We start from the raw sequence: 23,209 nt of genomic DNA, 5'->3' as shown, positions 1-23,209 counted from the left end.
GAGTACTTAGCCAGGCCTATCACGGCGGAAGAGGTGACCGAGGTAATAGGCTCGCTGCCAAATGGTAAAGCGCCAGGCCCGGATGGGTATACCTCGGAATTTTATAAACAATATGCAGATATTGTCGCACCGCACCTGGTGGACATGTACGGCACCTCCTTTGAAAAGGAGCTGCTTCCCCCCACACTGCGCGAAGCAATGATCATCGCTCTCCTTAAACCATCTAAGGATCCGGAGGAGTGCGACTCATACCGACCACTGTCACTGATCAATGTGGACTCAAAAATCCTAGCGAAGCTTATAGCGAAACGGCTATCTCCTCTGATGACCAGTCTGGTCCTACCGGACCAGTCTGGCTTCGTACCCTCCAGATCGACCACGCACAACACTAGATCCCTGTTTGCACTCTCACACTACCTGCAGCCCTCGGTCAAAGCGGTGGCGGTCATGCTCGACGCTGCAAAAGCGTTTGACTCCATCGAGTGGCGATATATGCTCACCGTCCTGAATAGAATGGGGTTTCCTAGGCGATTTGTGCAATGGGTCTCCTTACTTTACACGAAGCCTTGTGCAAGGATTAGAATCAATGGCTATGTCTCGGATCAATTTGCTATTGAGCGAGGGACGAGGCAAGGCTGCCCGCTCTCGCCCCTATTATTCGCCCTAGCGCTGGAGCCTCTGGCTTGTCTGATAAGGCAGAATTATAAAGATTCGGCGTTAAACTTCATAGCCAGGCCGCTTCACATATCATTGTATGCGGACGATATGTTACTCTATGTCCGTGACCCTGAGACTCACCTGAACTCACTACTCAGGGAATACATCAGATTCGGAGGTCACTCAGGGCTGGCTATAAATTGGGCCAAATCCTCTATAATACCCCTCACTGACACTACATCCCAGTTTACGGTGGACTTCCCGCTAGAATGGCAACAAGACCCGATCAGATACCTGGGAATAATGTACCATAGAGACCCAGAAGAGGTACTACGGGCGAACTACGGTGTGGTACTCTCCAGGCTGGAGGATAGTGTCCAGCGATGGATACATTTGCCCCTCTCGCTGGCTGACAGGATAGCTATTGTAAAGATGAACGTGCTGCCCAAATTATTATACCTATTTAATAACGTCCCGATTACACCACCACAGGCTATATTCCGCCGCATTAACTCCTTGGTTAGGACCCTGATATGGGCTGGCAAACAGGCACGTGTGGATCTGCAAACTCTTACACTCCCCTTTGCGCAGGGTGGTTTCAGCGTGCCCGATTTTCTCCTATACTACCTTTGTGCGCAGGCGCAATACGCGGCGTATTGGTACCATGCGGTCCCATACATCACACATGCGGCTATTGAGGAGAGTGATGCGCATCCTATTCCCCTTTCAGCGATTATTTCACACACACGTCCACCGCTGCATACTAGGGATATTAACACAGTGGACACCACGGTCAAAGCATGGCACAGGCTAGGACAGCTGGCTCATAAAACCCCACTGTACGCGCCGGCCATGTCATTACACCATCATCAGGAGCTGTCAGTCACTAGGGAGAGTGTCGGAATGTCCCTGCTAAGTAGAGCTGGCATTGACAGGATGGGGGATGTGTTTCAAGGGGGCACATTTGTGGGCCTAGACCAGTTAGGTTACATCCAGAACCAGACTCCCATGTTTCACTTTACATATTACAGGCTCACAAGAGCTTTGAGGGAACACTACCCGACGTTCCCATTGGAACCCGAATGCCTTGCACCACTACAACTATTGATCACAACTACCGATTTGTCGCACCTGGTTTCTAGACTCTATTCAGCTGCACAGTCCGAGTTAGCGGGACATGCATTGAAGGCCAAGGGGCGGTGGGATACACTGTTAGACACCCCACTGACAGACGACGAATGGGCTGGCACCTGTGCACTGACTCAACTTCTGACACCCAACGGTAATTTGAGAATCATTCATTTCAAATTCCTTCACCAACTCTATTACACGCCGACAAAACTGCTTAGATATGGGTTGCAGGAGGAAGATAGGTGCAAAAGGTGTAACGGAGAGGGAGCGGGCTTCGCTCATCTGGCATGGGACTGCGCCAAAATAACGAGTTACTGGGTGGAGGTCACCGCAACGTTGTCTATCATTTTGGAGGAAGAGGTGCAATGCACACCCAAAGTCTGTCTGCTAGGGATAGTGCCGCAGTTCAGGGCGTTGAAACGCAAGTTCTGTGTCATAGCCTTGTTGTTGGCGAAGCGACAGGTGGCACAATGCTGGCACAGTCGCAAGGTGCCGAAGGTAAAAACATGGTTGCATGACATGTCCACTTGCCGGGACAAGCTACAAACATACGAGGAGCTACTGCCGGCGAAATCCAGGCCCAAGAGTATTTGGGGTTATTTAGAGGAGTACCTCGCTTCCATACAGGATGATGAAGAGAACCGACCATTGGATTGAATTGATTGGGGTACTGTGTAGGTAAACAACACATACGTGAGTCATGTACCGGCGGGAACCTAGGGGGAACTGTGACTACCATAACAACTGAAGTGTAGTATGTACTGATAGCACTTTACGGTCTAAGTTGGGGAAAGTTGTTCTTTTGTTCACTGTTGAAAACAAATGTGAAAAAGTGAGACTCATTTCATTTAACAGCTAGTAACCATATGTGGGGCGTGCGTAAGAACTCTGCCTCACACTGTAACGCTGATTATGCACGACGTACTTATCCTATGTTGGTTGCTGATATTTACGTAGCGAGCCGGCCTCAGGGTTGTAGGCTCATGCTGTGTCAACTGCTATATGTTAATAAAGGTCTTGCGAAAAAAAAAAAAAAAAAAAAAAAAAAAAAAAAGAAGTCCTTTTACTCCCAGAGGCAAAATAATACAGAAAGAGTTAAGGATGGCGTTGGCTCTACAGCAGATTTCTCTCCGGCAGTTGGCGAAGCTGGTGTACCTTCTTTGATCTTAGATTCTGGTGATCTTCCAAGGACCCCTTAATGGCATGGGTCTTTAACAGTTCAAAGTAAGACAATTACAAAGGGGACTAGAATACTCAGAGATGGTTCTGTTGCATATGGAAGCAAAAACAAAGATAAATTGGCGATTGTGCCATATAGACACAAGGAACGGAAAGGCCATCTTTCCAACTTACCTAGATCTACTGTTAGAATCAGATGCAAGTCTCTGGGGTTGTGGTGCCAGGTGTGGCACCTTCTTGACTGGAGGAAGAGGTTCCAGGAGGGAGTTGTCAATGCACATAAATTGTTTAGTGCTTTTTGCAGAGGTTTCTTTGCAGTTAGGAGTCTGATAAAAGGCAAGTTGAAGTGTTCAGTCCTTCTGCACATGGACAATGTGACAGAGGTCAGATAAATAAACCACCTATGGGGCATAGAGTCCTGGGCTCTTGCGGAATGACCAGGGAACTGTAGGAGTTCTGTCTCGTATGGGGACGACTTTAAAAGCAGAGTATAATCCAGGACCACGCAACAGAGTGGCAGACTGATATTCAAAAACCTCTAGGATAACACGGACTGGTGCCTGGATGGAAACGTCTTCAAGGTGGGGTCCATTTGACATAGATATACATTTCCCCAAGACTCAACTCAGCTATAGAAGTATTTCATCTGGAGGCCTGATCTGGAAGCTTTAGTGTCAGATGCTTTTCTTCAGGGTTGGTTGAATGGAAATGACTATGCTTTTCCACCTTTTATCATAATACTCAGGTGTGTGGCACAGCTGTGCACGCATTCAGCAAGTGTGGTCTTAGTAGCATCACTGTGGACAGCGTGGCTTTGGTAACCATCTCCATTATAGCTTGTGGTGGATTACCCTGTCAGATTGCCTGTGTTGCCTCAGATTTTCTGGGGTCCTCGGAGGCAATATCACAAGCTTGTTCTGGACAAAGGAGGAATGGAACCTCTCAAGTTGCTTGCAGACATTACCAGGACGTTTGGAGTCTGCTTCAGGGTACATGAAGGCCACTTGGGCACAAGGTACATTTAAGGCATATTATTCATCCTGGGAGGTTTGGAATGGTTGGTGTATAGAACAAGGTATGGATTACATTTCATAATATGTCACAGGAATTTTAAATTTCTTAGACGTTTCGCTGACCGGTCCGAAGTTGTATAAGACTATTACAGGGTACAGTCCAGCAATATCAACAGGCCATCAGAAAATGGATGGTAAACCAGTCGGGGAACACAATGAGATTTTCAAGTTGATGATGGTATTCGATATGGGAACCCTCATAAATCCAGATATTCTGTGTTATGGGCTGTGAATTTGGCTCTACAAATGTTCCAACCATGGGAAGATCATGGTAGCCTTTCTTTAAATTTAATATCTGGCAAGCCGTTTAGGTTTGAATGGCTGGTATCATTTGGAAGAGCTTGAAACATTAAATCTTTGGATGTATCTACAATGCATTTCTTGCTACAGGGGGTCCAGTTCATCGTTACAAGGCGTACCAAGTGTGCAACCACCTCTAGAGAGCCCCGATTATGGTAGTAATATATTGTTTATAGTTTTTACTAGTGCCAATCGTGACTAACCAGACAATGGTCTGAGGTGCCAAGTATATGGCTGAAGGAAAACACTTATTTTGGATGGAGGACACGTTCCACATGGTATTTTGCCAAGGCAAAGAGTAAGTAATATGGCTACTAATGAGATGTCTGTAACTTTTTGTACTGTTTAGGTTCTTTCATGGAGTTTGAGCTCAAGTCAAGAAAAGAGAACAAGTTCGTTGCACTGCCCTATTTATAGAGAATGGACGCATGTATTTAAGATGTTACTCCCTGCCCAAGAGAGCAGGATCATGAGACATTTAGTACATTGAATGTGCTTTCAGTGCTTGAAATAAATACAAAAATAGAAGTGCAGGTACAATGTACCAAGGTACCTTCTTGTTTCGAAGAAGGGTTGGGACTCTCCAATTAAAAGTATTGCACTTCTGCCAAAACGTGCGGGCACTCTCCCTCTCAAATTCAAAAGGTGCAGGAACCTACTACCGGCCCATTTAAAGCACTGGTGCTATTCAATAAACGGCATGAATTGAGACTGAATAATATGGGTCTCCTTTTTCTTCAATAAGAGCGGGACTTTTCATAACCAATTGTCTAATAGAATCAGTGATTGCATAATATTTGCCTAATTTGTCGTTAACAAAATTAGGACTTTCTTTCATCACTGGCTAGGAGAATCTGAAGTTTGACGGGTATTGAAATTCGAATGCGATGGCGCCGGTAAACTGCAAGTAACTTGACATGTAGGACTTTAAAAGTCACTGTACTAAACATTTTAAGGTAATTTAATTATAGAAAGTGATCTATACACACAGCATTGATTCTAGGTTAAAAATTAGACACTGCGTGATTAGGCAAGCTTTACTACAATAGGTTAACTTTCAATACTTCCAGACACTCACCCATAATGCATGGTGTGCAGCTTGCGGTCATGCAGGGCAGCCCCGGCCCATGAATAGTGGCGCCTTCGTCTGACCCGAGTGAAATACTTGCTCATCCTGAACTTTGCAGCCTGTGTCTGAGGGCGATTCTGCAATCCGAGTTCACTGTGTCCTTTCTGCGATGCTAGCCACTTAGAGGTTTACACAAATCTAGTCTTCAATCTAACCTGCACTCTAGGAGCCGGGGCGTAGTTTCCTACCCACACACCAAGTTTTGGTACAAATTCAGCCAGACAGCATGCTGGAATTTCGCGCCAAGCGCCATAAACATAAAAGGAAGACTGTCATGTCAAACTCAAAAAGCCAGAGTATCCAATAACACGCACATTGACGGCCATTTTGGAAAGGTACAGCTTCTGAATTCGCTCTTGTAGGTATAAATTGAAAAAGACACAGGTGTTTCAAAAATACTTATATTAAGTCTGTCTTGCCAATAAATATCTCCAACAGAAAGTAACCACAATGAAAATATAAATTAAATTAAGGGTAACACTTTTGGTGTGGCGTGAATTGCAAAACATAAATTATCTATGCATACTACATGTGCAGCACCCGCAACACCACTGTGGGATACATACGCGTTTTCAAAACCTAAGCGTTTAAAAGTCGGCGTCGTTTCATCAGTATTTGCCTGACCCTAGCATGGCAGCAGCGCAGCGTTCTTAGGACTATTTTGGTGTTGTTTATATTTTAATCGGAAGTGTCGTCACACCGTGGAGCCGGAGGTTGCGGTGAACGTCGTGATGCTGTTGCTGTGCGCCAGCGGACGGTAGCTGGCTTGTTTGTGGATATAGGTTTTCTGCCATGGCTAACCGTACTGTGAAAGACGCGCACAGTATCCACGGGACCAACCCACAGTACCTGGTAGAGAAAATTATCCGTACCCGCATCTACGAATCCAAGTACTGGAAAGAGGAATGTTTCGGTCTCACAGGTGAGAAGTTCCAGTAGAGAGCCCCTCTCCTGTCCACTAATCTAGCCCCAATGTTCAGTAAAAAAGCGTTTCATGTATTGTCTTCCCTCTTTCTGCTAGGGATATGCGCCCAAAAACTACATTTAGTGCCCGTATTTGCTTTCCACAACGTCGTTCTTAGCGCCCAACACATTTGAGGTGATCCACGTCGCGGATCTACTTATAGATCATTATGGAACACCCCAGTATCTGGACTCAACGCACCTAGGTTTAAAGAAGAAGTCACACATAAGGGTGCTGTGGAATAGATACACGCAGGTCTTGACAACACCTTGGATAGAGTGCCACCTACTCTACCACAAGTGTTACGGACCTCTTCCACAATTGTTATGGACCTCTTCCATAGAGGGCTGAGTAAAGGTATGATTGGAGTTCAAGTCTCATGCCTGTGCATGGTTACTGTTCTCATAAGCCCTCATAGGCTTGCCATATCTAGTGTGACTAGATGGAACACTCTTCGAGTGGCAGAAGACTTATCTGCACGAGCTGGTGTGATTTACAGCAGCTGTAAGTCAGCGAGGATGTGTTGGCCCCCTGCTCTCATGGTATCATGTCTCCAGGGTACGTTTGGGAAGGTGGATTTTGGACGATGGACCTTTAGCTGAGGGACAGCTGTCGGCTGTTTTTAAGTCTGGTTTGACAGTGCAGGGGTCTAAAAGGTCTGCTCTTACCAATTTTTTAAACCCCACACCCAGCTTAATTGGCTTGAAGCCTAATGTTCATAGAGCCAGATGCTATGGTTTAAACAAAATACTTTGACTAAGAGATCTATGACCGGGCTGCAATGAGTGTCGGAGAGAGTGTGGTCTTTGTGAATTTATGAACATGTGTGCGTATGAGTGAAATGTGTTTGGGTGATTGAGAGACTGTCGTATTTACTTGTAGCACAGGACACACCTTTTACCATATGTGGCACTGCTGCATTTAACCCTTTTACTGCGCCCGCGATTTTGCGGAAGTGCGGCACTTTCGCAAAGTGGGCGGGGCCGCGTCGGCCATTGGCCGACGGCAGCAATGGGGAGGTAGTGCTGCCGTCAGCCAATGGCCGACGGCAGCATGGAAGGGGTTAAAGTGCAGAACAATGTTCTACAGAATGTTCAGATTTTGGACCATTTTTCTACAGTTTAAATTTCTCCAACTTAAAATAATGGCTGTATTTTTCACGTATAAATATGGCACTGTATCGAGAAAATGTAACTGAAAAGTTAACTTTGTTTATGTGGATGCTAGTAAAACTCATCATTTGCATTTCCTCCCATTTCCCAGTGTCACGTTTACAAACACCAAGCATCTTGTTCCCAGTGGCCTATAAACATAGTGCCATATTTATAACAGTAAAATATATTTGCCTAAATGGGGGAAATTATAAGAGTTTAAATAAACATGCGTCATTAAATATGAAGAGGTATTTGGCTTAATTGAAGTGGAGTAAGACATTAATTCTTAATGTTTAATAGACAAAGTTTTCTTTAATTTATATTTTCTCTTAGTGGAAAAAAATGACTGTTTTTCAGCTATAGCACAGTGTCTACTGGTCACTGGGAGTAAAAAGCCTGCTACTTGTAAATGCGACACTTGAAATAGGACGCAATTAAAAGGAAGAGTTAATCATTAAGGTCACTTTTCATTTTAAAGTTCTTCCATTTAAAAGCATTCAGAAACATATTTTTGTTATCCTGCTCCAATATTGATTCAACACGGACTTTTCGTCAAGAGTTAAAAAATTCAGTGCTTCACCTCTGTGACCCAACCTGGCCCATAAATCTGACTGAGCACTGCTCATTATCAGGCTCTGGTATCTGCAGCCTGATAATATTATAAACACAGCCTCACATTAACGTTAAAAGAAAAATGTGACCCTGTGATTATTTAAAAATGAACTCAAGGCTGTGAGCTACTTTAAAGGTGTTTGCGAGCTACAGGTAGATCTCGATTTTCTGGTTGGAAACACATGCTAGTGCCCTGAATTGTTACACATTCATTCTTTATCTCATGAATGCATAGTATATGATATCTAATGCAATTGTTTTCTGTTCTGTTTTGCACTGCAGCAGTCTTTCTAATGTTGTAATCAAAATGCAAGCCATGCCCGTTTTCTTTGCCAGTGCAACGCCTACAGACATATTTTAACTGTTCATTATAAAAGACCTATTGTTTCCAAGACAAAGTCTTAGAGAGGGCGTTTGGTTAGCTTATTGCTTATCTTTTGTTGGCATTGTCATTCTTGTCAATCAGTCTCATTTGCTTCCTTCCTATTTATTTGCTTTCAATCCTGTTCTTGCATTTGTTCTTCCCCTGGAGCGTAGCTTTTTTTTTTTTTTTTTTTTACTGTTGTTTTGATTGGGTGACTTGTATCCTTCTACAATTCTCACCAAGGGACTCATTTTTTGAGCACCACATTGGATTGAAAGTGGTTTATTTCTCTCTCTTTTCCATGTAGAATTCCCATCCCTCCTTCCCACACATGTGCACATCCCCACCACTGTATATACTCCGGATATTGCTGCCTACTCAGTCTTTAAAGTGCAACAACATATTTGGCATGTTTGACTTAAGATCAGATGTTATCAACTTGTCTTTTATTTGTCTCCTGCCTTTTACAAGTTGCATGATAGCCCATGCCTTTGCACAAAGGCAGCATTTATGGCGTGGGGCCTGTTAGTGGTAAAAGATTACTATAAACAGTGGTGATTCCCTGAATACGCGCTCCCAGTTTCGCGACTTGGCTCTATGGATGTCAGTGCTACTGTTGCTACATTGATTTAGATTTATAATCTCCGTGAAGGTGGCCTTTCTGCCTCCCTTTTATGTCATGGCCTTCGTTTGATGGTAAAAAGACACAACCTACTATGCTAATATCTTTTTTCATGAAAGTATTTACAGTGTCATGAAGGAGCCACATGACATACAATACACATTACCCTAACATTTTTTACTAGCGTAAACTACTTAGCAGAAATGGCAGTTTCAAGAAAGATGTGCCTGGTAGGCTCAAAAGATTTAGAGCATGTGGGAGAGTAGGGTCTGCTTTCCTATGGTCACCCCAATTTTTGCATTTTGCTTCACTGGTTTTCGACATAATGTGGCTGTGGGCCTGCTAATCAGACCCACAGCCTGCTGTTATCTCTCTAAATTCACAGACATGTACTTTAGGTACATCACCAATTTGGTACTGGACACCTTATCAGCCCCTGTACAGTGTACTATAGGTACCCAGGGCATAGGTGCATCCAAGGCCTACCAGGGGCTGCAGCATATCTTTTGCCACCCCTGGCTGGCCATTCATACAGACACATTGGCTGATCACTCAGCTGGGGCAAGGTGGTGTAATCACCCCTTGCTTAGATATAGTATACCTATATCTAAACCCATATATGCCTATAAGTCACTCCTATGGCAGGCCTTAACAATCCTGGAGGCAGAGTGCTTGGTATTGTGTGAGATGGTGCTCTAGCATGAGCTGAGCCTGTCTGCATCTTTCGGAACCAAGTCCTTATAGCTGTTCTGGGATATTGCCATACCATATTCTCTTAAGTGCATTATAATCCTCGCGGTTATTGCTAACTTTGGTTTGGCTTTAGCAAAACATGTCGTGTAAGGTGTCATACACTTTGGAATACTACCCCCTCGCCAGTTCTGGCGACAGGGGTAGCATTCCACCCTTCTAGAGGGAGAAGACATGTTACTTTACTTAAACGCGGTTAAATCTAACCAGAGCCTTAGCATCACAAAATGGATGCTGCTGCCACAGACACGGGTCTGGCCTCCTGCTGCTGACCGAAACTCCGGCAGGGGAGGCCTGGACAAAAGGTTTCCTGTCACAGGGAGGTGTTACACCACCCCAGACAGGAGATGGTGGATTGAGGCAGGCAGGGCGAGTGAAACTAGACACTGCCTGGGGCGCACAAGGCTCCCCATGCATAGCCCAGTTCAAACCGGTGCTGGGACACTCCAGTCCCAGCTCTGGCGCGAAACTGGACAAAGGGAAAGGGGTGTAACCACCCCCTTCCTGGGTCCCACCCATAGGAGGGACCTAGCAGGTAATCCAGCCCTTTGATTTGGAATAAAGTGAGGAGCTGTGCCCAGGAGCATTAGATTATCCTGACTGAAACTTTGGTACAGAACTCTGGACCCTTCGACATCCCACATTCGACGTGGAAGACTGAAGAATCTCCCTTGTGGTCAAGGAGTGACCACCCTGTGCAAACAGGCACCATCCAGCGCCCAGCGGTTTGCTTTGTTGCAGTTCCCGCCGGAACTCTAGCGACAGAGATCGACAAGACCCAGCTTTCCTGACTTCTAACAGCCCGATCCACAGTCCCAGCGAATCTGAGACCCGTGGAGGCGACGTGAAGCGTGGGGCCGGCCATCTTGAAAAGACTGCGAAGTGCTGACTGTGCAGCTCCCGAGGCACCCTCGAAGCTGTGCATTGGGGTTTGAGAAGCCCCAGCCCCGAGCAGCTTGTGCATCGAAGATCTCCCCTCCACACTCATCGAGTGCTGCGTGGGGCCCTTTTGCATTTTCCTGCTCGACGCTTCTGTCCGGTCACTTGCCCGTTGGCTAGTGGCCTCTACGATGACGAAACTACTCTGCTGGTCTGGTTGCTCCAGACTGGCCCTCGCTCCCCTAAAAAGGAGCCACCGGTCTGACCTTGCTGGTCCGAGTAAGAAGCGATCTTCAATTCCTGCGTGGGTTGCATTTGCCAAGGCCTGTTAACTCCGATCCGGAAGCCGACACCGCCGACAGCGACAGCCTTTGTGGGACAGCTCGTGATCCACTCCTGGACGTCCTCGATGCCCCAGAGTCCACGTGGCAGCGGAGACAAGCTTCTCGACAACCACCTGATTGCGCCCGACATCGCCTGATTCCTTCCTGGTTCCCTCCTGGTCACTGGCTAGTGACCCAGACTCTGTCTCCTCTGCTTTCAGGTACTCTACATCTTCGATCCACCCTTGGATCCAACCGGACTCTTCGCTCCTGGCCGCCTGCAGCATCTTCATCTCCAGGCTCCATAGAACTTCACGACGAAACCCAACACACTTTGGCACCTATGCACCCGCTTCCTGTGGGTGAGGTAACGATCAAACACCGGTGCTCCTGTAGTGGTTTACACCTCTAGTGTCCTAGTTTAAAGTGGGGTAATTCTATTCCAGTCGGAAGACTTCCAAAACAGTAACTTTCTAACTTTTACGCGCCATTGACTTTGCATTGGTGCATGCGTGTGCTTTAGGCACTGCACCCGTGTCCCGCGGGCCTCTCCCGACTTCATCACTGTTAGTCCCGAGTAGTCCCAGCGATTCACAGAGCCCTAGGCCCTACCATTGTTCGAGAGGTGGTACTTATACCACTATTTTAGTACATGGTTAGAGTGGCCACCGGGCCTATCCAAAATTGTGCAACTTGTGTATGTTTAACTGTGCTTTTGTTTAACCGCTTGTGCCTCTGGACTCCTAAAGAGTACAGAGGATTATTCTAGTAATAAATACATATATTTTTATAATATATAACTTGTGTGGTGTCCTGTCATTTGATATTACAGGATTGCATATGGTAAAACAGCTGGCTTCACATGCCCTCTTGAGTTAAGCCTAAGACTGCTTAGTCCATGCTACCCTTAGGATAGCTGGTCTATAAGGTTGACTTTACAACCACCACCATAAGGGATTGTTTGGACTGATACAAGGTGATCACTATTCTAGTGAACATCATACATCAGGCCAACTTCTCACAGAGCAGCAAGCAGATAAGCAATATATGACATCTTTGTGCGCTGTTCTTTCTTCAAGTGTATCAAGAGTATTGAAATTACCAATGATTCTTAAAGTTAATGACAATTTTTCCGATGAGGGAGGTTCTTAATTTTAATTTAAAAGCCGTTACCTTATTTCAGAGTTTGAAAAATCCACTTGCTATGTCGAGCCTGATTTAATCAGGACAAGCTACATTATGGGCCTACTCGCCCTTTCTGGAGAGCTGACAACAGGAGGTTCTGCTTGCTCACAAACTGAATGAGCAATACAGATACTGTTACGTTTTGTTATCTTGTCCCACTTGCTCGGCTGTCAGAAACAGAGAACAAAAGTCAGTTTGGCTTCCAACATTTACTTTTCTTTCTGTGACTGAAGCTAGAGGATTTTGTAAAGTGAACTGTGTGACAATCGCATTGACATCAGTTCACAGGTCGAGTTTATTATAGTTGGGTGAAGTAGATTATTTGAAGTTACTAGACCTGCAGGTCTAGTAAAATTTTTATTATTTTTCGACCATGGAATTTGAATCAGAAAGAGAATATCTATGTTTTGATGCATATTTGAGTAACGCCTTTTCTTTTCATAGATTAGACACAAAAGTATACATTTAGCAAATGTCTGTTAGCCTTGCATTATACAGGTGTTGATAGGTTTTAGTGTGAAGTTGATGGAGCCTTACACTTGGTTTGGTAGTTACAACAGCTAAATAGTAGTATAGGTTTAGCAATAAGGGAAATGAGAAATAGAATCGGAATATATGCATTTTTAAGATTTGGATGTATTCGTCTTAAAGCTTTGCAGCATCTAAATAAACCATGAAATGATGGAGAGCTTAAACGGAAATGAAAAAGATAGTTCAAGAAAACACACTTGAATATGAAGCAAAGACATGGAGGAAAGTAAGATTCATCTTACTTTAGCAGTGATCAAGCTTTGTAGTGATGTTTGGCTTCTACATCAAGTAGTTTGGTGGGAAAAAAATAAGTCCCGCCCATTTCAATAGATTAGTGGGTACATCTATAAAGACACTCTTTAATGACAACAGTGACAAAAAAACATTGCAACAGCAAGTGACCCCCTACCAACCCTGTGTGCTCTCTTTCGGTTTAATTCTCTTAATAAGGGGACTTAAAAACCCAGCTAAACTAACATCCTCTCCACATGAATGGGCAGTGTTTTAAAGCCAATATACAATATAAAAGTGTTGTATCGTCCGCATTTCTTGTGATGCTTGTTCAACTTCTGCATTTATTTTGATGCTTTTAGCAAAGATCGTTTATAAGGTCTCGCAGACCTGCGTTACAGCACGCATGCCTGCTGGCTTATTGTAATCGAGGAGATTTCAGAAGTGGCGTTTATCATTCTGACTGGATGGCGTCATCGTTTATGCTAAATGCTGGCTTCCCATTGAAAATGAGGCTTCTTGTTACTGCCCTGTCTCTTTCTCGGACCGCCCATACGGACTCGATCGTTTACTTGCGGTGTTACACAGGATGCTTTAGTTTTCAGGGAGCCCAATTTTTTTAAATAAATAATGTGCAACAATGGTGGCGCTTGAATTTGCAGTGCTCCCACACAGCACTCGCGGGACACCGGCGGGCGCTACATGCATGCGCAGCATAGCGCAATGCTCGCTTATACTTTAATATTAACCACCACCACCCCGCACTCGTGGGACAATGCTGTGCGTTATTTATGTAAAATTTTTATACTTCTAAAAATTAGGAGTAGTTCTAGCATTTGTGCGCAGGGATCTAGTTTTTTTCGTGAGTATGAGCCTTTCTTCTTTGTGTGGGCCGGTGTTTCATACCAGGAGTTCTACCATCCAGCAGGAGTACCATTGCTGCCATATTCAAATGTGACTGTGTTCGCGTCTGCAGGGACATAATCACTCGCCGCTCTCTGGGCAGTGCTTATATCAAATTTCAGCACCCGGCCGATGGAAGTGCCACACGACTCTGGCTTACTATTTTATCACAAATGTTTTGTTTACGTTCTGTCTTGTCTTGGTGGTTCGGTCTAGAAAATCACCTCTTTCCCGTCATTGACACTAAAGTGACATTTTAGCCCAATTTCGCTCCTTGGGTGAACCAGAAGAAATAGCGGGATTCACCCAAATAACTCTTCGTTAACCTGTTTCGCTAAACCTTGTCTAGTTATCCACTGTGACTGGGGTCTCGGCTGGGGGAATTGGTGGCTGGAGGTAGGAGGGGGTTGCCTGGGAAGCACTCGCACTCTCTGGGTTTCACTAACCGGAAACACAATGCCATTTTTTCTGTTACTTTGAACTTTTATTTCTTCCACGTTAGCACAGGTTGCACCCCACATCTGCCACCTCGTAACTCCCCCTCCTCCCCCCACCATGGCTGGTGACGCACCAGTAGGCAATAGGGAGCGTCACTTCACACACCTGCTGGCACCACGGGTGATCACATATTACTCGTGTCCGAGGTGTGTTTATATAGTGACCCCACCGTTTCCAGCTGCCCTTCGGCGCTTTTGGAGTTTGTGGGTGTAGTGCGAGGCCGGGCACAGCGGAGGGGCTGCTTTGGGGTTAGGTCTTGTGCCCCACCGGTTTCTACAGGACAATAAATTGATTCTTTTACAGGACTTCACAGCTCCCTTTCGTTTCTAGGCGCTGTAAATGACCGGGGTTAGTGGTGTGTTACAGACTATTGTCTGAGATCAATACTGAGTCCTAAATTATTAATTGAAAATAGAAAATCTACACTGAATAGGAAGATTTGTTTGCACCCTGCCATGAACATAGGGACATGGGGGACCTTTTGCTGGTCCTATATCTGCCAGCCATATTCCACAAGCATTTGAAATGCTATAGGTCTCTCATTTGTGAAATTTTAAGTTATTGGCATTGTAAATGGCAATGCCTTTTATTTATCTGTTTTCAAAACCAAAAAAGGTTTGTCATTTACAATACCAGTAGCTCAAAGTCTCGCAAATGCAAGACCTATTGCATTGCAAATGCTTTTTATAACTCTCTCTATGATGGCTGTCAAGCTAGCGACAAGACAGAAAGGCAGCAAACAGGCCCCCTAATGCCACTTCCATTACTGGGGACATCTTTTCTGAGGATGAGAATTGAAATTTTTGGTCTCCTGGATCCCAGACTGACTTGGAGGACTTCCTTCCCGGATGCCTGTACTTCTTGCAGAACTTCATACACTATATTTTATGAAAGACTTTGAAGACAATAGGCACCTGCTTATTTTATGTCAGGACATGGAAGCTAACATGTAAATCTCATTTTATTGGCCACCCACAGCAGCAACTATGGAAAAAATGTAGAACTTTTCAAACATTCCTGCAAAGTACATAGTCCAGCAACATGCAGCCATCTACCTTCTTTTGTTGCGACTACTCACAAGATAAGTACTCTTTGTTTTACTTATTGCATATACAGCTTTGTGTGGGTGGATGTATGTTTTTCACAACACCCTCTTATGGGGGCGCATATGTACACTACTACATTTCTCCAACTGGCATCCATGCCTGTGGCCTTTCATCCGGGGCTTTATTTTAACCTTGTGTTTTATATTTTTTAATAGTTGTGATTTTAGTTTAAATTTGTTCCATACACCTCTGTTGGTATTAATTGTTTTTCTCCCATTAATTTCATACCGTATTGCTGTTTTCACTTTCCCTCACTTTAGCCCCAGAGTTCTGGCGGTTGACAGTGTCTTGAATCTCGTATCCGGGCTGGAATCACTTGGCGTTCCGTGCATGTAGTCCGGCGGGGACACGTGGCTCCTCCTGTAGCAGCTGCCTTCTCGCTTCTGCAAGGCCTCCTGAGCAGCTTTGAGGGCCACAGTGCGACACGATTGTTGCAAGCGCACGATCAGGTAGCTCCTTACATCAGCGTCAAAACCTCGGTGTGGCGCACGCATTCCTGGCGTCTGCACTGAGTGACTGTATTCCCCTTGGCCCTCCTTTGGTGCATCACTCTTCCTATGCACCTGCACCAATCACACAGCGCTTTCCCTAGAGAGCAAGGGAACAGAAGAAAATACCTTCGCGTCGGCAACGCACCCAGCTTGCGCTTCGGCTGCGGTTTAGGTGTTTGGGCTAAGAATAATGGCACACAATAGGAGTGCCCATTTTTCAACATTGGGAAAGATTTAATAACAATCGCGCTGAGACCTGTGGCAGTTGTAGTCCTTTCATACACCTCAACTGATTTTTCCTGGACAATTGCCCTTTCCTTCAATCATCGCTTATCATTTTGTTAACTAGGCTGCCTTAATATAACACTTTCTTTACTGTGTTAGCTAGTTTAGCCATATAGTTCCTAATACCTTAGATCTTCTAGTATGGTAAATTGTCTGAGGAACAGCTGGATGAGAGAATTGAAGGGAAATTAGAGTATTTGGTGAGCAGGGCTTTTGGGAAATGATGGGGTTGCTAGATGACACCAACAATAGGAAATTGGAGGCATTCTCCAAGAAAGGAAAGGGGTTTAATCCTACTGATCAGCCCAAATGTTCTGGATAGGTAGGTAAGACCCAGAGGTAAAGAGAGCTTCAGGTGACTATTTTATTAAAAAAACAAGGAAAATCAAGGTGATATGGAGGATTTGACACCGAAGAGAGCCAGTGATGGAATCTGCGGGTGGGCAAGGAAAAAGGCCAAATGTCCCTATATATATGGATAATGACTGGGCTTGTGAACCTGAGATTGGCCTCTTATTCCTCTGAACTTGACTCCGACCACGAGGTTAGGAGAAAAGTATCTTGAGAAGAGTCATCCAGGGCCTCTGGATCAAAGATGGGCATAGTTGATCCTTTAGGGGGTGGGGGGGAATATGTTCAGACCCCTTTTAGTTAAACGCCCCTTGTACCCTGAATGGACACCTTCACAGCATGTCGCTGAGTACATCACGTTCTGGTCGAGAAAGGAGATGCCCAAGGAAGTAAGTTCTTGTCTCAAATCCGAGTGCCCCCACTCCTCCCTCCCTGACAAAGTCCCGAAGACCCCAAAAGATGACCCCAAGATATTAGCATTTATTAACAAAGGAGGCAAGGGCCCAAGAAAAGGGCCTGACTTGGCTTTAAGTCCTGCCAGGATCATCTGCTAGATGTTGTTGGCCTTTTTGCCACGATGTAGAACCCTTTTGCCACGATGTAGAAGTCTTGCTTAGTGCCAGGCTAGCAAAACCAAAGGGGATGATGGACGGAGTGTTGAACATTGCAAGCACTCACCCCCAGTCAACTGATCTTGGTTTGATCCATCATCATTCTTTAGCTCACTCTGCCACCCCAGTTCAGACATGGCCATATGCAAATCAGTCGGACCTGTGCCTCATGGTAACAGTGTAGCCCGAACTACCAAGCCATGTCTTCCCTGGAACGGAATCAAGCATCATGGGACTGCTTTCTGGCTAATCAGCCGTCATTAGCCAGGCTTGCTTGAATCCAGTGGCAAAGTGAGCAAGGGACCCACGTCTGGGCATACCCTGCCAACTTAGGGCGAACAAAGCAAAACCAAAGGGGATGATGGACGGAGTGTTGAACATTGTAAGCACTCTTCCCCCAGTCAACTGATTTGGCTAGGGCACGCAGTTTCTATGCTTTAATTTTTGACACAGTTCAGGCAGAGCTGAGGCTACCAAAGTAAAAATCAAAACAGATATGCAGGGAATTGAGGAAAGTATTCGGAAAAGAGGAGAATCAGCGGAGGGTTTAGCAAGGATTCTGGGCCTGTTATCTTCCACAATTCAGGCAATTTTCCCTGGCCCCATGGACTACCGGGCCCTCCAAAGACTCAAAACAAGGTGCATATGAACCAATCGGTCGTACTCGCAAATGTTGTCCCTAGATCAAGATTCAAGGAAGGATTCTGTGGTGGCTCAGGAATACAGTAGCATGGAATAGGAGGGCCATTTTAGGGATGAACCGGAAATAGTGATAGTTGAATGAGAGTTTAGAGGGATGGGGCGCGAGATGTGGTAACTGTTCCACCGGGGTCGCTGGACAGTTCAAAAGAGGAAGTTCCACATCAACTGCTTAGAATTGTTCGCATGTTCATTTGCAATACTCTGCTTTACCCAGGGATTGATAAGATGCTGTGTAATGCTCTATATGAACAATGTGTCAGCAGTGAGGTACATCAGGCAGATGGGTGGACCTCGTTCCAAGGGTCTTGCAGATTTGGCAAAGGTCTTGTGGTGCAACATAATCTTGGGTTAAGCAATGGTGTGGTGGGCTGGCTTTCTCTGAATTTCAGGGATTCCAGCAGCTGTAGATTGAACAGGTAGGTGTTCGTTAGTATTGGGAGGGATGGGGTCCCTTCGGAGAGTACTTCTTTTGGACAGCTTGAACACACAGTTGACGAGATTCTTCAGATGGTGACCAGATCCACAGGCTTGGGGAGTAGATGCTTTTCTGCAGGATTAGAGGGGTTTAGCACCCTATGCTTTCCCTGCGTTTGGCGTGCTGTCACTAGTTCTTCAGCAAGCAAGCAGATGCAGGTAAACTGCAGTGGTGATAACTCCACTTTGGAGGTCACAAGCTGGGTTTCCAATCATGTTGGAAATGGCAATAGACTTTTCTTATCCTAGTCCCGACATTCAGGGATGTAATCCTAAAACCAGGGGAAGAATTTCATACTCTAGTGCAGAGGTCTTCAAACTTTTGTCAGCTGAGCCCCCCCATCTAAAACTTTTTACACGCCGAGCCCCCCCCCCCCCACCATCACCACCACCTGACAAAAATGTTCTGGAAGCTGGTACTCTTCATCATTGATGGTGCTTCCCACCTGCTGAGTCGAGGTCGCATAGGGCAAATAATATTAAATAAATTAAGAGTGTTTAGTAAACTGAAGTCTGCTTGCTGGTAGATGTCTGGAGGACCCATAGGACATCTTGAGTTCCCTACAGAGGGCTGCCTTTAGGGGGTGCACTGACAGTGCTGCGCCACCCTTTGTAGCCTCCTGATGCCTTCTTTGCTTTTTTGAGCCAAGTCCATTTTATGGCTCAGGTGGAGAGGCAAAGAGATTCACCCCCCTGCAAATGAGGAACTGTGGACTTGAGATAGTGCCGGTGTTACATGTTCACCAGTATTACAGAAGGCGCTGCACAAGTGTCTTCTGTAAAATATGAGTATTCTCATTGCAGAGATTCCACCAGAGTGAGGAGACTTCCCCACAACTGCAGGGCCTCTGCCACGAGGGTGGAGGCCCTTTGTGAATCAGTCCCATTGTGTATATGTGTTAGGTAGAGATCTCCAAGCTGCATCATGATTTGAAGTCCGACTTCGTTGAGACATTTATGACTTGATCCATTCTCCTGCAAGAAATGTTACATTATGGGAAATGGTGAAGATCTACACATTTTACGTAACACAAAATTCATTAATTTTACAAGAATACACTTAGATATAAGAAGTTTCACACAGTCCCACCCAGGACGCAGAGAATTTGAATCACAGATAACAAATTAATTGTAGACACAGAATCGACCCTACGTGTATTCAGACCTCATAAAGATGCCAAATAAAATGGCGGACAGGACCTTGAAGTCCGCATGAGCAACATTTTACTTTGTAACATGCTAAAAGATCCTTAAATATAAATTACACAACTTTCTTAAATTCCATTGCAATCAACATTCAGAAGAAAGGTAAACCTCAGGCAGTCAGACATTCAATTACAAGACAGGTCTCTGCTGAAGCTTGAATGAACCCCATTTCTTCTTGACTGTAGTTTGTTTCCTTTCAAAGCTATTGCTTACGCAATCATCTAAGAGCTTCTTTAGATCCTCACTCTCATGTAAAATCCATTATTAACAAGTTGTGCTCTAGCTTTTACTGTAGCCCATTTAGAGCTGAAATAAATTTCTTTGCTCGTGTCTAGTCCAAAACCTATGTGGCCACACAGTGTTACGATAATTTGCACCGAGATGTATTCTTCTGATTTTCTCATATAGGGTTAAATAATTGCTCAAAAGATTTAGGACGGGACTCCAAACCATGCTGTACTCTTGAATTGAGCACTAGCACAAGTGAAGGATTGAAAATCTTCACTAACCAGGAAACTAATACTGGATTTGCTAATCAAATTACAACAGCCAGCTAAGATAACCTGACCACACCCCACCTCTCACTTTTAATTCCTCCATCACACAGCTAAGCTTTCAAACCCACGAGGCGTTACGACACAGCTCTGGGCATTCTCACAAATGACACAAGTCAACTGCTTGAAACGTAGGCTCACAGCACCTACAGCACTTTTCCAACCAAGCACACCCCCATAGCGTACCACCCCTCTGGTAAAACGCTACAGCACTCCGGAGTGGGGCATATAGCGCTAATAAATGCATTATCATACATAATATAAAGGGCATTTGCATGCACAATCTGTGAGATTAGTCTTTTGTCTTGAAAGAAAATTCAACAAGTTGTTTTACTTTTCTTGTAACTAAAATACCGTAAGAGGAGCAGTAATATAGATTTTCATTCTGGGTGTTATGGACTTTAAACAAAAAGTCCAGTATAGGATATTTGAAATATTAGGGAGCTCAACCTATAGATGGCAATTGAATACCTTCTCTAGGCCACTGTATTTGTCTTTTAATGCCATTTGTGTTTATTTAGGATGGTTCAGTTAAGAGAACAATAACACCACTAGGCTCTTTTTGAGCTTCTTGCTCTCCGTTCTGCACTTTCTTCTTCTGGGTCCAAGCCTTATGAGGAAGAAAAAGCTCCCCCCCCCCCCCTTCACCTTACCAACCTTTAAATAAATGAGTAGAACCCAAGACATTTATTAAACTATATTTACCACACATACGCTCTCACGGGGACATTATTCCACATAGTGGTGGAGGGGCGGGGGGGTAGCCCACACCCTGGGGTTACACAAAACAGCAGCATGACTCCTTTCTGTTACTAAGCATACAGCCATGGACTGTAGGTCACTGGGGAGGTTGCTTCCTATGGATAAAAGGAGGAGCACTTTTGGTGTTCCTGAACTTGACAGTCTGCCTCTGCGCAGGGGCACCTATCTGGAGTCTGCTTCAAAGACCATCAGGCGACCTCTACTACAGACAAGACACTGCAGAACGGCACATTAGTAAGTCAGAACACTGGGCCTTTCTCTTTGCAGCCCATACATACAGTCCTATGAGATAGGAAAGGGTGCGCCGCATAAAACGCACTCGGCACCCTGACTTTTGCTTGTGCACTGTTTTGGGTATGAAATGGTTCAGATCGCTGTCACGGTACCCCACGCAGCTGCCACTGCAGCATCACCCGTGTCCCATTTCATTATTGAAGTTTGCAGACATCAGCTCGCTTTCCCGAATTCCCGGGCACCTTTCTTGTGCGGGTCTTACTCTTCAACGATTTGATATAAGGCCCGCATGAGGACGTCATAGCTTACCATAACTTTTCCAATGCATTTTATTTCGGGTGACTTTCACACAGATGCAGTGCATTTCATAGAAATGTAGCTACCTAAAACAATGAAAGGTGAAGTGGTGGGGGGAGGGGGGAGTGTGCACCCCCCTGAGGGGATGCTGTGCCCCCCCCCCAGGGGGGTGCGCCCCACAGTTTGAAGACCTATGCTCTAGTGAAACACGGTCTATTCGTTCTAATGGCTTGGAGGATTTCAAGAGACAGTGTGAAATCCCAGGGCTTGCTGGAGATGCTTTCCAGCACATATCAGAGTTGTGGGCATCTGGAACGAGGAGAGCATTTTGACTGGCATGGAACTAATGGGTTTGTTGGTGTGTTCGGCGTTACGATCCCGCTTCAACTGATTTAGTGCATGTGATTATCTAACAGAGTTGTTTGGTTCAGGTTTGTCCTACAGAACAGTGAATGTCTACAGGTCAACTAAAGCAGCTGGACACTGTTTGGAAGGTGGCGTATCCGCTGGGCAGAACTAACTTACTAGGAAAATCATGCATAGCATGCAAGTTCGGAACCCACCTACACCAAAGTCCACATCCTTGTGGGATTTTGGGGATGTTTTACAGATTTTAGCGAATTGGGGTGAGAACTCTAATCTGTCGTTAAAACATATTTCTTACAAACTGACTGTTTCACTCGGTCTGGTGTCATTTAGGCGGACATACGACGTAAGGGCTCTGGATGTCACCAGCAAAGCCATATCAGTCTGAGGGAGTTTGTCTTTATATTGAAAGGAGAACAAATACATTGACTGCCGCTATGTTCTACTCGCACTTTGAGTCGAATCAAGGGCTTTGCGTGGTTAAATGTCTGAAAAAGTACAGGAAGAAAACACATTTTGAGGAATGATGTTGAACAATTGTTGATTTTATACAGGTGGCCTCAAAGGCTTGAGAAAGAGGTAATGAGGAAGGGTGATGTGGCTGTAACTAGATTTGGGGCGCATTTCCTCAGCAGTGCATCGACATCTTGTGGGGGGTGACTTGCAGGACATTCTAAGTCCTGCAGATTGGTCCAATGACAATATGTTTAAATGTTTCTATAGAACTCTTGCAAATGCAATGGATAAAGTGTTAACACTTTAAACTTGCCTAATGTTAGTCTCTGTGTCATGACACAAAATGTAGTTTTTTCACAGCACGGTGGGCAGAAAACCCAGATTTTTTAAAGACCTAGAGACTAAGATGAGCCCACCACATAAATACCCACCCTGATAGTGCATATTATTTCTATTTTCTTTCAGATTGAGAAGAGTTTGGATAATAATATTTGGAATAACATTTGGGGAGCATTTGCCTTTAGAGTTTAGTTCTGTGTTTGGATTTATCTTGTTCACAGAACTGGAAGAAGGAAGCTGGCTTCATGTTGCTGGACTATATACTTTACTGGAATGTTTTAAAAGTTTAAAAAAAATTATATTGTTGCTACTGTGAGCACACAATAAAAGGAGATTTGCATAACCTTTGTGTCTTTAAATTAATCCAGATTTTCTGCTCACCAGGCTAGGAAAATAGAAAATTTTTCTAGTATGGGACTGGGAAGAGGAATATGATACGACTTTTACATGTTAAGTGGGATAAAGTGTAAGGTAGCCCAGGGCTACCAAC

At 44.8% G+C, this 23,209-nt stretch overlaps 2 protein-coding genes across 2 annotated transcripts in view; one reads left to right on the top strand and one right to left on the bottom strand.

The window, feature by feature from the left end:
- ORC1 (origin recognition complex subunit 1) overlaps positions 1 to 5,700 on the bottom strand; it is a 142,234-nt gene extending 136,534 nt beyond the window's left edge. Inside the window, exon 1 of the mRNA XM_078670617.1 lies at positions 5,419 to 5,700. Within this exon, the coding sequence (XP_078526743.1) occupies positions 5,419 to 5,513 (95 nt within the window). The 5' untranslated portion in view covers positions 5,514 to 5,700. The remainder of the gene's footprint in view (positions 1 to 5,418) is intronic.
- A 474-nt stretch (positions 5,701 to 6,174) lies between these two features.
- The window catches only part of PRPF38A (pre-mRNA processing factor 38A), a 117,815-nt gene continuing 100,780 nt past the window's right edge, over positions 6,175 to 23,209 (top strand). The window contains exon 1 of the mRNA XM_078670607.1: positions 6,175 to 6,391. Coding sequence (XP_078526733.1) covers positions 6,262 to 6,391 — 130 coding nt within the window. The 5' untranslated portion in view covers positions 6,175 to 6,261. The remainder of the gene's footprint in view (positions 6,392 to 23,209) is intronic.

Source organism: Lissotriton helveticus, chromosome 1_2 (assembly GCF_964261635.1).
Source record: "Lissotriton helveticus chromosome 1_2, aLisHel1.1, whole genome shotgun sequence".
NCBI lineage: Eukaryota > Metazoa > Chordata > Amphibia > Caudata > Salamandridae > Lissotriton > Lissotriton helveticus.
The sequence above is the reverse complement of the archived record's forward strand: the minus strand, read 5'-3'. Positions and strand labels throughout refer to the sequence as shown.